Genomic DNA, 15,430 nt, shown 5'->3' on the forward strand with positions numbered 1-15,430 from the left:
CTTTTTGAATTCAAAATGAAATTTGTTATTTGACATTTATGACTTTATTTCTAAATGAAGTTACTCTTAATTAATGAGGGTTTTTCTTATGGTTAAATGAGAAATCTATGATTCAATTTAGAATTCAACAAAAATCGATTGGTGTCTTAATATGATGGTAAATAACAGGAGAGAAGAGGCAAACACAAATAGGCATTCGTGTCACGTGCGAGATCACGTGATAGAAGAAAAGGCGGGACTTCATTCTTGTTGCCCGCCAAATTGCGCAAATTCCCAACCTAATAGATCATAGCGTCACAATAAAAAAATAAACTTCAATTTCATAAACATCGTTTACAGTTTGTTTCTTCTTTTACAAAAATCTGAAAAAAGAAGAAGAAGAAGAATGCAGATTCGAGTGAAGTGCAAATGCGGCGAAGGAAAATGTCGAGAATGGGCAGTGGTGGAATTGCAAGGCGTGGTAGAAGCCCAGCCCGCTTTTCAAGATCGGCTCCAAAATCTAGAAATCGGGGTTCTCTGCCGACCTTCTTCTCAGCAAGTCTACACTTTCAAGGTCGGCTATCACGAATTGACTGGCTCCAAAGTTGCCTTGAAGAAGCCCATCTTGGTGCTCCACAAAACCAAACACACTCACACTGGTGATACTGATGTTGGCACCCACACAAATTCATCCAACGTAGAATTGCAAGTCGTTGGGATCATTCGTCATCGGATTTTGTTCAAAACCAGACCCAAGCCCCTGATTTCCAGTAAGTTAACCAACTTTCTTGCACGCTTTTGTGTTTAATTGAGGGCTATGCAATGAAGGGTCAAATTGCAAGAAATTTGATCCTTTTTAACTAATGGGTAAAGTTCAATTTGGTCTCTCAATTAATGATTGTGTCAATTTAATCAATTTTACTTTCAAGCCTTTGATTTCCAGTAAGCTATAAGCAACCTTGGTCAAATTCACTATATTTGTTTTTTCTTTTTGTTAAATTACTAGTAATTTGATCCTTTTAACTAATGGGTAAAGTTCAATTTGGTCTCTCAACTAATGATTGTGTCAATTTAATCAATTTACTTTCAAGCCTTTTGATTTCCAGTAAGCTATAAGCAACCTTGGTCAAATTCACTATATTTGGTTTTTTTTTTTTTTTTTTGTTAAATTACTAGTAATTTGATCCTTTTGACCAATGGGTAAAGTTCAATTTGGTCTCTCAACTAATGATTATGTCAATTTAGTCGATTAACTTTCAAAATCGAGTTGATTTCATCATTGGGTCTTTTTGTTAAATTACTAGTAATTTGATGTTGAAATTTTCACTCATTTTCATAATAACCTGTATGTGTGTTCCATTTACCATGTTAGTTAATTTTGATAATAGTTAAATGTAGATGAAATTGACTTGATTTTGAAAATTGAGTGACTAAATTGACATGATCGATAATTGATGGGTCAAATTGAACTTTATCAAATAGTTAAGAGGACTAAATTAGTAATTTTATTTTAAAGTTTGCAAATTTTTTAATACAGTACTTATCTTTCTTTTATGTATGTTGACTGTATTTGTTTTTGGAGCTACCAATGCTTTAGGGAGATGCCCCTTCAGTCTGATGAAGCTAAAAGGAACATATTCTCATAGGCTGCATTAGGCACTTTAGGAAAGTAAATCTGACAGATGGTTTTACCTAGCTGTAAGCTTTATGGATCAATATTTGGTATTATTTTTTAGAGAGAGAGTGATGCACACCTTTGGATGATTGCAGAACATAATTTGCCCATTTTTTTATTAGAATATATATTCCATTATGATACCACTCTCTATAATAATTTATCGCTTAGTATCACTCTTCTGCACAAACATAACGGTGGTGGGATATGCCTAGAACCAATCTGCATTTTATAATATCCAATTCAGTATGTGTCATATGTTGAGAAAAAATAATTTTAATGTTGAATATACTAAATTTCCACATTCTTTACTTCAACTAAAAGTCTAAAATTTGATATTTTTCATGTCTTTTTCTCCCTTGATTTTCTTCTCTCATGTCTTGAACTGCAAGTTACATGCTTGTAGGCTATATTATAGTTATCCCTAGGATGGTGGTATATATCTAATTACATTAAACATCTCTTCTTCCCCCTCCTCTTTTTTCAGAACCACAACTGGCGGTGAAGGAAAAGGCCAGTGCAACAGGTGCGGTTGCCTCAAACCAGACAGCATGAAATCGATGTGGTGTAATCTGGAAACTAGAGGCGCTTAAGCATGCCATATTTGGGTTATCTCAATGTATTTATTTGCAAATAAGTCAGCTTTTCAAATATGTTTTTGGTACTATTCATTTACAATTCTGACTTCTGCAGGTTTTGATGGCTACGTTTTAATGCGTGTAATTTTAGCATTTACAGATCGAACAAAACAAAGCTGGACCATGACTAAGAATCTTAGCTTGTGCCAAAAGAAAAAGAATTTACACCCCACCCCCTTTTTTTAATGAGAAATTCCAAATTTTCATTTTTGATATGCAAGAATACATAAATGATATTTGTGTTTCAAGATAAATTTTCCATATATATATATATATATATATACATATTCACAATTGTTGAAACAACATTGTGATTGGTGCTAATAGAAGTAGTGTCAATAGTAGGTCATGTTAAAATGATGTTATTCCAATCACAATTTGCCTTGTCATCAGTTGTGAAAAAAAAAGGTGAATAGGCTGCAGCATCATTCCAGGCGTCCAGCAATAATTTCAGGCAAGGGAGGAAGCTTTATTCCAGTGTAATAAAAATCAATTGATAAAGTAAAAGTAAGTATTATCTGCAATTTGACCAGTCTATGCAATAAGCAATTGAAAAAAATATATTAATTTCTAATCATGTAGAATCCAATATTAACCCTCATTTATCTACAGAAATTAAAGAAAAGGGAAAAATCAAATGCAATGTCATATATAATTTCTTCTATGCAGAAGCAGGGCCAGTTGCACCTGCACGAGCTCTTAACATATCAGTTCTCTTGCTTCTCTCCATCGAATCTACCAGCCATTCTACACTTTCTTTAATCCCCATACTGCAATCAAAATTATAGAAATTGGTATTTGCACTTTTTGAACATTTACTGCCTCAAAGAGTTGAGAAGATGGTTGGAAAAGAAAATGGAAAATTGGAAACAGAGCAAATAGTTTGATTCATCTACTTACCCATCATATGCTGAAACAGCTTCAAACATGTAAACCCTTTCGTCCAACTTTTTAAGATCAAGATATCGAGCAATTTCTTCAGCTGATACAGCATCAGATAGATCCTGCCATCAAATTAAGTAACCATGACCACCATTCATTAGGCTGACCACTTTCATTTGAAACACAAAGGCTAACAGAAAACAATGACACTCCATAATAGTTCATGCAGTTCTTACAAAGAAAGAGAGCAATGTAGAGAAATTCTCAAGAGATTCCCTTATCAAGCATTTCCTCCTCCATATAAAGCACAATAGATGGACAGGCAATTTCATCAGGGCCAAAGTTCATCACAGAAAGGAAACTAGATTCTGACAGATCAAAATTTTAATATGTTGGCATACAAAAGAAGGGGACAACAAAATGACTCAAAGAAGAATAGAGGGTTCTCTATGTGACAAAAAAATCCCAACTCAGAGAGAGAAAGACAAAAGCATTGCCAATTTGTATATGATATTCAACCAAGAAGAATTTTTGCACAAAAAATTTCTATTTCCAACTTAGTCAACATTCTTATTGCTTCACTTCAACAATATACTAAAAAATTCCATCATTTTCTTGGGAATTAGATATCAAGATCTTAAAGTACTTGTTGGGCTGAAGAGAGGCAACAGCTGAACTCACCTGTTTGTTTGCTAATATCAAAAGAGGGGCTCCTTGCAAATCCTCATGTCGGAGAACCTTTTCTGGTAATGAATTGAAGATATTAACTCATAATTTAAGTGCTAGCTCCAACTGGTATTCACTACCATTAAAATTATAGTCAATTCAGTCATCACTATGCATTGACCAGTTAAAATAATTTAAATATCACTTACCCAATGCAGATTTTGAATCTTCAAAACGTGATGGACTAGCAGCATCAATTACGTATATCAAGGCATGTGCTTCTTCATAATATTTCTCCCAAATTGAACGAAGACCAGGCTGACAAGATCAAAAACTTGCATGTGACTAAACTTCATAAACAAACAACACCCCCAAACCAAAAAACTAGAACACTATCAATTTGTCTTACGTACCTTAATAAATAAATAATATATAAATATATATATATATATATATATATTTATATATTTGACTTCGTTGTGCCCCTTTTGCATAAAGTAGTGTTATCAATATATATATATATATATATTTTTTTTTTATAAGTAGTGTTATCAATATATACTTTTCTTATTTATTTATTTATTTATTTTGATAGGTAAGAAAGAAATATTATTAATAGAAAAGAATAAAAGATACAGAGTTCATGGTCGTGAACAAAGAACAACATAATACTCTTATTATTTGTCCAAAAAAAAAAAAAAATAGCATTTGAAATCCTGTCTTCCTCCACACTTGCCTCATGTGATATATTTAATATTCTACACAGCATTGATACAATGAAGCCTAGCTGCATTACTTCCTGAAAGCTCTCCATCAGACAACACAGGAAGCTAACTTGCCACAGGGAAGCTGATAACCTCCCTTTATCCACACTTGGAATCTCAGGAGAATAGTTCCAAATTCCCAGTTGCACTTATAAGTTATAAGGGAATAAGGAAAAAAAAATTGACCTATTTTCCTTTTTAAGAAATTGACATCAGCTAGTGAGATCTAATATATAAAGTTAGAAAGGTTAAAGTATACCTTTGATCCTGAAAAATCACCACAATTTCAGTGTTGTTCTCATAAACTTTTGTGTCAACTTACAGCTTTTAAAACAAGTCATTTTAGTCTTTTGGCACTAAGGCATCTCATGGAATGATGAAAATCACTAACATGTACCCTTCTCATGATGATGTGGCACATAATCTCTAAGCATTTTACAGGGGATTTGCGAATAGATACTCGTATGACCAGCCACATAACAATCATATGACTCATCAATTTCCTCTCACATGGTTAAAGGTTTGCTTATTAGGTTTCTTTAAGGTCCATTATGTGCCTCATCATCATATGAAAGGGACATGTCAACAATTTCTATCATTTTGTGTGACACCATATTGCAAAAAACCATAAAAACTCGTTTTTAAAACACCTGGACTGAATTGACACACGCATGCACAAAAAAAAAAAAAAAAAAAAAAAAAAAAAAAAAAAAAGACAACTGAAATTCAGGAAATTTTTAGAAATCAAATACATACTTTTAACCAATTTGAAATTTTGGTCTCGAAAAATGTCAAGGTGGCATTTCAAACAAGAATTGTATCAAATTCCCCTAATTCTACTTTTCTGGTAACGGGTTGGCCTGGATTAGAAAAATAGAAAAACACCAATGGGTTGCAAAACACTGTCAGGAAATGGGCCACTCTAATTGAAATTTGATGTTAAAACTTAAAATGACCAATATATATTGTTCTCCAGCTGTTAATAACATTTTAATATTGCTGCATCAAAACATCATTTCTTCTCTTGAAATACATGCGAATATGCATTTGCCCGTGTCTGTATCCATGTAGAAATACTTTAAGAAATTTTTTAATATATGAAACTGACATACCTGACCTCCGAGGTCCCAAAACACAAGTTTTGTATTAGACACTTCAATGCGACCAATATTCAGTCCTACCGTAGGAACAATTCGATCAGGGGGAAGGCCTTCCAAGTTTGAGTAGACTGACTTCAACTTCTCCAATAGAGTCTACAAACAAATAGATAATAAAAGGATTATGAGTGATACTTCCAGCTGAAATTTTCAATAAATATATGGTCTAAAAGATCATATACTGTTGATGAAATTGAGGACAAAAGCATTTCCAAGACCACACAACAGAGTTCAGTAATTTAAACAGAAAATATGAAGGTGATGCATTACTGTTTTCCCAGCCTTGTCAATTCCAAGAATGAGTACATGAAACTCGGTCTTACTAAACATATACTTCCAAAGTCCATAAAACAATGAGAACATCTTGGACTTGTTTACTCTTCCTTATCACTTGTTCTTCTAACCTTCAAGGGTAGAAGGAAAAGGACTTCATAATGTCTAATCTGATCTGGCTTGCGTTCTCAGTTGGATGCTTCTGGGAAAGGAGTAGAGATTGTCAATGTTACATGGCAAAGAAGAAATACAGTTACAGCAATAATGAAAATCAAAATAAGAGATCAGAAATCAAGATTCAATTTCTTTCAATGGCACAACCTTTTTTTTTTTGATAAGTGAATGGCACAACCTTTGATTACATTATTACCATTGATTTAGTTCTAGTTGTGATAAACTACCAATTGTCCTAAAAGCTTAGGATGGTGGATTTAAACATTAAACCATTATTCAAACACTCCCTCATGTGTGAGCTCAAACTCCCCCTTAATAAGTGGGACCCAACACATAGGATTTTTAACTTTTTAGATAGGTGAGTGTAGAAAAGTTTCAAACTTAGGGTCACCTACTCTAGTACCATGATAAACTACCAATTGTCCCAAAATCATAAGCTATTAGGAAATAAGCAACTTAATCATTTACATTATTCTAGTAAATTGATACATAACACTAACACATCTTGGTGAAGTCCAACTCACACCAGGGCATCATCTCTAATGCAACCAACAAGTAAAAGTTGATTCCTAGTGTTTAGCTCAAATCACAAACAAGAGAAATAAATTTGAGCTAATCAAAATGATCCCTTCCTTTCAGCAAACAAATGCAACGTGAAATCAAAACTTTAAATTCATCCAACAAAGTCATCCCTGTGGAATCAAAACTTTAAATTCCCATCTTACTGGCAATTTTGACAAACTTTCTTCATCGCCTATGGTCCCACCTTGTGAAATGTCGGTAACTCCATAGTACTCTTACATATTTTCCACCTCAACTTATGAAGTTTCAGCCACAAGCACAAACAAAGACAGACGCACAGACACAAAATGAATAGAAGAACCATCAAATGATTTTAACTTTGTCTCTTCAAAATACCTCTAACGAGGCCAAAATCGATTAATTGCATGACCATTCAACGATTCTTATTTCCTCCCCACATTTTTCAATCAACCAATCGAACATCCATATCCAATTAAAACTCCTCAAGCACCATATAAACCCAACAGAATGAAAAACATACAATTTGGTCAGATCAAAACAATAATCATAATCAAATAACAAAGAGGGAGACAAAAAAAAAATCACTTTCTCAACATCATGAAGGTAAGTTCAACCACAACCCCCATATTATGAAAAAAATTGAAAATTGACAAACACCCAGTTGTTTTTACACGCTGAAAATCAAGGCCATAATCAAAAAACACCCAGATCAAGAAAGAAGCATCAAAGTATAGGCATGGCTTTTTATCTATTTAGAAAAGAGAAAGGTAGATCCGCCATTAACGTTAAAGATTGTAAAGTAGGAAATTAAAATAATTGAATGAAATTGCAAGTCAGAATCTCGTACTCTTGGGAATGTTGAAGACGATTCTGTGAGTCTCTTTTGGTTTTGCTGGCTCTGCAAAAATGAGAGCTCCTCAGCTACAGGACTCTCCTAGCGTGTGCTATATGTTGATATAATGTTTTTTCGATTTTTCCAAATGTTCTTTCAGATTTGTCCCCCCACCTCCATTTCTCTCCTTTTTCTTTTTCTTTTTCTTTTTCTATGCCCATACTACCCTTGTGACGTAGTTTTCACTTCATATTGGTGGGCCTTTGATGGGCCATTAGAACTAAAGAAAAAGTCTGTCAATTGCATTTGTGATTAATAATTGAGTTTTTTTAGGTATGGGTTACCCCATGGTGATTTCATTGGTATGAGATGCAAGTAGGCTCATTGGTTATAAGGTTCAATCCATTACCATATCTGTTCGATAAGGTTTCAAAGATCTTATCAGTTTGAGAAATTATAATTATTGAGTGTCTTTTGGGAAATTATAATCAATGAGCAGTGGCAACTCTATAAATTTTTTCTAGGGTGATTATTAAGGAACTTAAATTATACAAAATTTAATAAAAAGATAGTTTCATACATTAACAACAATAAAAAAATAAAATAAAAACCCCAAATACATAAAGTCTTACCATTTTCTTTTACGAATTTTTTATTTTGAAAACGTTGCATGTTTATTTCATTATTAATTCTACAAGTTATATCTCTTTTAAAATTTTAGTTAAATAAAATTTTATTGGATTTTTTTTTTGTTAAGTCCAATATATTGTTAAAATGGCCAAAGTTTGAGGACAAAATTTGACTACAAACTTAGTTGTAGTCTAAGACTATAACTTTTACTAAACAAATTAACATAACTATATATTTTGAAAATCTAGGCATTGAACTGTATGTTCTTAAAACACATATCGATTTTCATGTCAATCGGATGTTATTTACTATGTAATCCATAAACTTTTTTTTTTAATACTTTTAGACTTCAAAAACTTAAAAATTAAATTGTGGATTTGTCAAAATTTATATCCAATAAAAAAATATTGAGTGAAGCTGTATCCTTAGTTTACAATCAAGTTTGTTGCTAAACTTTGTCCAAAGTTTAATTATATCGGGCCTAACAAAATTTAGGGTGGTCACACATTTTTTTATGGGTAAAAAAATCATAAATTTTATATCTAATATTGATTTTTTTTTTCCAAGTCAATGTGGTCTTGTGACCACTATGGCTCTAATGTGGAGCTGTCAGTGTCAATTAGTGTCTTTGTCGGGTAACTAAATTACAAATTAGCATTGGAATTACCAAAAAAAAAAAACCCTCATCGTCGGTGTCGATGGTCTCTCTCACTGTCTACTCTCTACTCTCTAATGCTCTATTTGTGTCAACGATAATGTTTTCAAGAAAATGAGTAATTTTCTAGAAATTATTTTATATTAAACTATCACATTTCCTATGATTGGTAGCAACCTTAAAATGAGTTGAAAAACAATCTTCTAATTTTCCTTATTTAGCTAATGGTGAAATAGAGTTGTTTTCCAAAAAAATAAATTAGTAGAAAATAATATCTAAAAATAAGTCATATTTTTTCTGTTGACCAAAGATAGTTTTTCTTTAACTCATTATTTTATGCTACTAAACACTAGAAAACACAAAAAATATCTTTACACAAAGTTTTCTATCGAAACAAACAAAGCGTAATCGCTTCTCTTTTCTTTTGTCTTATGTGATTTTGTTGATTAGTTTAAGCCATTAAGGTGACATGAGACTTTTTTTTTTTTTTTTTTTTTTTGTAATAACATTTTTTAACGTTAAAAAAAATATATATATATATATATATATATATATTAATTAGAGCTAGGTTGTTGAGTTGATCGGTTAATTACAATTTTTTTTTTTTTTTTTTATCAATACGGGGTCTTTGGTCTCCATTTAGAGATCTAAAATAAAAAATAAATTTTTTTGAATTTTCCTTCATAGTACACGATCTTTAGTATCGATAAGGATCAAAATCCAATAAAATTCATATTGGAATCCATACAAATTCTATTTTAGTAAAGATTCTAGTAACATCCATAATATTTTAAGATATAGGATTTAAAGATCAGATCCTAAGATTTAGATCGTGTTACACTGACAAGTGTTAATCATTCACCCAACCTTGCCCTAAATTTAGAGACGCACTAACTTGATCTTACACCATTATTTTTTTAGAATGATGTTACAACATTCGAGAAATATTATGTCTACAATATTTTTACAAAAAATCATAAGTAGTCAATTGTTATTGGTTCAAATTTAAACCTACCACTGAAATTACCTTTTAACCCCGACAATAAAAACCAATAACAACCTAATATTTAAAATTTATCATAAAATTGTTTTAAACATCGCATTTCTCAACACCACCCAATACCCATTCTATACGTCCAATAACAAACCAAACGAAGGTCAACCGTCAAATCACTATAAAACGAGGGGTAATCCTGGAAAGCGAAAAATATACAAAAACGTAAAGCAAAAAAAGTGGCGAACTTTTTTAATTCTTCTTATATCCGACTTTCCGCTCTTGCGATAGTTCGCTACTGCGCTCGCAGTATCAATTTTTTTTTAGTCTCATTGTTCTCTCTCAAACCCAAAGGTAACAAACTTCAATTTCTCAGTTCTTTTTTTTTTTCCTCTATTTATTTATTTTAATCTTACTTTACCATTTTTGCTCTAAGATTTTCTGTTTATTTTTCTCCGTTTGATTCCCGGGAAACTGCGAGAAAATTAAAATAACCGAAACTGAAAATTTTTCATTTTCAGTTCTTAAAAACACACAAAAACGAATATTATTTGACCGATTTACGATTGTTAAGTTTTATTTGCTCAGCATGTTGTTTATCTGTGCCTCTAATGATGGATTGCTGGATTTTAGGTCTTTTTGCTTTGGAATTTTAGTTACTTGAAAGTTGAAAATGGAATTTGATTTTTGCTTGTAGGAGTAATTATCAGGGAGTATTATTATGATTCCAATTCTCTGTGAAATTTGATTTCTGTGGTTGATTTAATAATATTACTGAAATTGTACTGTGTGTGTTCTAGTTGACTAGTTCATGGATTTCCATTTTTGGAAAAAAATTCAATTATTAGGTTTCTACGTTTCGTCGTCTTGCTTCTGTCTGTATCATAAAAAAGTGCGGCCTTACAATTGGATTTCTCAATTTTGCACTATAACATATGAAAACTTTGTGTGTGCTTGGTTGTGCTCGTGTTTGTAATTTGTAGCTCCTTTATTTATTTATTTTTTTTCCTTGGAATGTTTTGGATTTTGTATCTTGATTGAGTGTTTTAAGGGAATGGTGTGTAGGCTTCATAAGTTCGGATGCAATACTAAGATTTTGACTAAAATGCACTTTACATCCTTCAAAGTTTGGGGTTGCTTCTAAATCAGTCTCTTTGGCTTTCAAAACTTGTAATTTACACAATCGAATATTACAACAGTGTCAATGTGCCAAAATTTGTTCTTTTGTTCAAAACAATGTTTTTAGGTGGGTTAATTGAAAGATTCTAATGGATGTCAATGGAAAAATACATTGATATTGTTCTAATACTTGACGGTATAAATTGCAAGTTTTCATAGTCAAGGGATCAATTTAGAAACATCTCTAAATTTGGGGGTGTAAATAGTATTTTACCCTATGATTTATGATACAAATTCCTTTCTGGCAGCTAGATATAAGCAAGGATTGTCAGTTCACTTTTATGTCACATAGTCCATGAAAATTGTGTTGAGAGGTCATTTGGAAGGTGCATGTTCTGAAATTCCTTATGCATTGATTTTGCTACATTTGTGCAAGCATTTCTAACCATTTTACTTATCAAAAGAAATGTGTGCGAATTAAAAATTTCTTGCTTGTGTAAATGATTTAATGACACTTTAGGTGTAAATATTTTTTTGCCTTTCTCACATATCATGTAGGGATAAGTTAAGACAGGCTTGACTATAATACCTATCATATTCATTATTATGTTTCCTATCACCCATCTTTTATTTGGGCGCTCTTTCTTTTTTAACCCCCCCCCCCCCCCTTCTTCTCCTCCCTCTTTTGATGTTAAGAATGTATCTTGAAGCTTTGCATTTTTCTTTTTCAGTGAAGTTAAGTGATTGAGCTACTGTTTGGCACCTGAGGAGATCACCAGTTTAGCGAAATGAAGTAATTTACATATTTTCTTTATATATTTCTTTTCAAAAGTTGTTTATGAGTTTATGTTTCTAAAATTGGTAAGAAATGATTTTTGTTTTGCCTTTAGATATATTACTTTTGAAGATATTAATAAATCAATAAGTTAATTATCTTGGACATTTTTAGAAATTAATTATGTTCATCAGATATTTACACATAAGAATTGCTCAGAAGTGCCAATCTTTGTTTTCTTCAGTAGATGACAGGGTGGATGTTAGAAGTTGAATATTATGGATGTTACAGGCAATCATTAATTTAGAGGAAAAGGCTGGAAAATCATTATAAATTATTTGTCATAAAAATGAGATTAATTAATTACAACAGGATTTGAGAAATCAAAAGATATAAGAGAAGTTAAGAGGTATTATTTATTGAGGACTACATGTGAGAAAGGGCAATTCAGATGGTTTACTCATGCAGTGAAGACATTGATTTCAACAGGGTGTGCTCACTTAGTTGAAGTATGGGTGCCTGAGGAATCAGAGGAATGCTAAACACTATGGGTGTTCGTTCAACCCATTAACCCAACTCAACCTGATGCCACAGGTTGGTTTTTTATGGGTTGCTGGGTTGGGCTGGGTTATAAGGGTTTTTTTTTAAAGCTCAGGTTGGGTCTTGTTTGGGTTTGCCAGGTTTTCAACTCGAGTAATTTGACCCAACCCTCGCTATTAATAGTTTAAGAAAATAAATGCATTTTAAATTTGATTGATTTTGGATGTTAAGAGTCAGTTTAAATTTGTTAGTTTGATTCATTTTGTTATTTTGAGACATATTTTTGATGAAATTGAAATTTCAGGCTCAATTGTGTAAATTGCAATTAGTTTTTGAATAATCTGACTAAATAGTTGAATGGAAGCACATGCCTTGATATGTTTTGAGTTTTCAAGGTGGAAGAAAGTATTGTATTGGGCCTATTGGCCATTTGAAAAATCAGCATAATTGTCCAAAGCTCCTACTGTAACTTTCTAGAGACAGTTGACATGGGCCTAATAAGTGCTGTGGGTGCAAGATCCTTTTTACTCGTTCTCCATATTGCTTTGGAATATTGGTTTGTATCCCCTTGATTTCTACAAGGTTCTATGAATTCTTTTTTATAGAGTTGGTAACTGCTCTATGCTTATGTATTTTTAATAGTTTAGTAAATATAACTTCATCCTTTTTCCCATCTGGATAACAGGGGGCGTGTAAGATGGGATGAGGATAATTTGGGGGAAATTGAAGCAAATAAACCTGTGAGGCAGAAAATCACTGAACCCAAGACACCATATCACCCTATGATTGATGATGATGGTGAGGAAAATTATATTTTGTTATCCCTTATGTAGATTCCTGTTAGACAGAATGTCTATTTGTATACATGACTCGTGCTTAGGGGAAAAATGTGCTTATTTTGATGTATGTATACTGATGCATTCATAAACTTTTCAGTTTGAGTAGTATTGCCATTGTTTGCTGAAACGCAAAAATGCATAGAAAAGCTGACAATTTTACTTACTCAAAATATTGAGTTGATTTTTACTAGTATCCTAGATTTTATGGTTGCTTTGAGAAAGTTTGTTTAAATTTCTTAACTATGCTGTCTTGATTATGTAGAATCTATGTCACCTATGCGGGGTAGCTTTGATGAATGTGTTGGTGACGCTATAAATGCGGAAGCAATACGCACTGCTTTGACTGACGTGGCTTCTTCAAGTAAAATCGACGGCCAGAAATCAGGTGGCTGGACATCATCTGAGGACGAGGCAGAGGCAGAGGCTGCAGGACAGGATGATGAAGGTTTTCCTTTACGTGCTTCTTTACTGTATTCTCCTTCTTATGCAGCCATTTTTTACAACCTTCATTTTAAGTTTTTTTTTTTTTTTTTTTTTTTTTTAATTTTTTTTTTTTTTTTAAGTTGGATCTATTTTATGTTGTAAATTGATTTTGATGTTCAAGGTATTCAAAGAGGGCCAGTACCATATGCTATATGGGTTTAGTGAAATAATGACCAAATAGATGAATTGAGTTGAAGTTGCGTACATTTCACCTTCATCTCATGTTGGACCTTCTTAAAAGGCATTTAAGTTAGAAGGTCATCGGCAATGGAGTTGAAGTTTCCCCCACTCATTTTCCTGTCTTTTTCTTGGTTTTAAACTAAATGGTTTGTTTTGCTTCTATGTGCCAATTATGACATATGTCCTCTGCTGTGCCTTTTTCTTGAAAATTTTCAGATTCTGAGAGCGATAGGAGTATGAGTTTTAGGGAGCACAGAAAAGCTCATTATGATGAATTTCTGAAAGTAAAAGAACTCCGGCGTAAAGGATCACTTATTGAGGATGAAGTTGATAAGGACAATGAAGGTCATGTAGAAAAGGACAGGAAATGTGATTCATCTTCATCATTAACTGCTGGTGTGAAGGAAATAGACATTGATAAACAAGGTACTGAAATTTTGCCTTGAAATCTTCTGCGCCTCCAGCTAATGCAGCTTAGACCAAGCCAATCAAGGATTAATAAAACTGACAATTATGTTTACATTTCATTTGTGTTGTGGTTTTTTTGGTAAGAACTTATATCACTGCTACGTTTGCCAATGCTATTTGTGTTTAAATGTATCTCTTCCATTATGACATGGTTGTGCAACTAGACGATGTTCCTCAAACCATCATAAACTTTTTACTCAACAATTAGCAATTGTCATATTTTGTTAGTAATTGCCAAACTCTGTGGCCTCAATGTTTGGACATTTTATTTCTGCTCAAGGCCCTGCCATTATGTAATTTGTTCCAGGGGGTGGTTCAGTGGACTAGGACAATTGACACAAGCGACAGTTGCCACAAGCACCAACATCGTGAATTTGGTTTGTGCTCACTGCTCATTGACATTTTTCTGTGTTAGTCTCCTCTAAATCCTCAAATTGCTTGTGGATGTATCCCAACTGATTTGAACAAATTGCTTGTAATAGGTTCTTTTTTTGTATTTTTCTCGTCTTCATTTGCAACACACCAGCCTTTGTACTACTACGTTGCATTAAACAGAAATAAAGAAAAATTAACCACCTATTGCCGTATTGATTTTACCTATAAGATGTAATGCATGGTTCCAAATTCCAACAGAGAATCTGTTGAGTTCTCTCTCTCTCTCTCTCTCTTTTATAGCTGCAACTCATATCCTATCCTAAGAGAGGTTAATTACAACTGTTTTGGATCAAATGTAACGGATGTTGTTTTAAGACAGGTTGATTAGTCATCATGAGTAAGTATGAAATCCAGACGCTAATGGGTATTGGTTAACCACATTATTAATAGGAATTCCAAAATTACTTTTTTTTGAGGATCTTGTTTTCACAAATTGATCCGTTTTGCTTAACTGCTTATGTGATTTAAAATAAAGCTAAGCATTACAATCTGCCTCGTTTAATTTTTTGGAATTCTTTAGGGCCACCCATTCTTTCACCCATTTTTTTCTGACTTCCCTGTTGAACCTTGTCAATTCTCTTTACTTTTTAGGCATGTAAGGTAAGGTCATGGGTGTGCTGGATAATCATCTAAGAGTATCATCAGATAATTTTTAGGTTCGTAAAAATTAGTAGAGAGAATTGACAAGGTTGGAATGCATCCCTGCCTTCTGCCTTCATTTCATCGAAT

The 15,430-nt window shown here is 32.7% G+C and overlaps 3 protein-coding genes across 5 annotated transcripts; 2 read left to right on the top strand and 1 right to left on the bottom strand.

Annotated features, from left to right (window-relative positions):
• The first annotated feature begins 285 nt into the window (after nt 1-285).
• On the top strand, nt 286-2,507 carry LOC126699874 (uncharacterized). Of its 2 annotated transcripts, XM_050397844.1 has the most exons (3): nt 286-749; nt 2,142-2,239; nt 2,348-2,507. In XM_050397844.1, exons 1-2 carry the CDS (start codon nt 386-388, stop codon nt 2,207-2,209), a joined length of 432 nt encoding a protein of 143 aa, XP_050253801.1. In that variant the 5' UTR covers nt 286-385; the 3' UTR covers nt 2,210-2,239; nt 2,348-2,507. The 2 variants fall into 2 exon arrangements, with proteins under 2 accessions (XP_050253801.1, XP_050253800.1); XM_050397843.1 differs by having other exon boundaries at nt 287-749; nt 2,142-2,507.
• A 233-nt stretch (nt 2,508-2,740) lies between these two features.
• LOC126699407 (uncharacterized) lies at nt 2,741-7,766 on the bottom strand. Of its 2 annotated transcripts, XM_050397182.1 has the most exons (7): nt 7,599-7,766; nt 6,032-6,236; nt 5,717-5,857; nt 4,050-4,158; nt 3,856-3,917; nt 3,193-3,296; nt 2,741-3,062 (listed from the first exon to the last, which is right to left on the bottom strand). In XM_050397182.1, exons 2-7 carry the CDS (start codon nt 6,122-6,124, stop codon nt 2,954-2,956), a joined length of 618 nt encoding a protein of 205 aa, XP_050253139.1. In that variant the 5' UTR covers nt 6,125-6,236; nt 7,599-7,766; the 3' UTR covers nt 2,741-2,953. The 2 variants fall into 2 exon arrangements, with proteins under 2 accessions (XP_050253139.1, XP_050253140.1); XM_050397183.1 differs by lacking the exon at nt 7,599-7,766 and having other exon boundaries at nt 6,032-6,251.
• A 4,603-nt stretch (nt 7,767-12,369) lies between these two features.
• LOC126698704 (protein phosphatase inhibitor 2) lies at nt 12,370-14,497 on the top strand. Its single transcript, XM_050396093.1, is given in 5 exon segments — nt 12,370-12,852; nt 12,982-13,094; nt 13,398-13,580; nt 14,015-14,239; nt 14,242-14,497. Coding segments are annotated over 5 exon segments (624 nt in total). The 5' UTR covers nt 12,370-12,784; the 3' UTR covers nt 14,277-14,497.
• Nucleotides 14,498-15,430: the final 933 nt, after the last annotated feature.

This window comes from Quercus robur, chromosome 9 (genome assembly GCF_932294415.1).
Source record: "Quercus robur chromosome 9, dhQueRobu3.1, whole genome shotgun sequence".
NCBI classification, from domain to species: Eukaryota; Viridiplantae; Streptophyta; class Magnoliopsida; order Fagales; family Fagaceae; genus Quercus; species Quercus robur.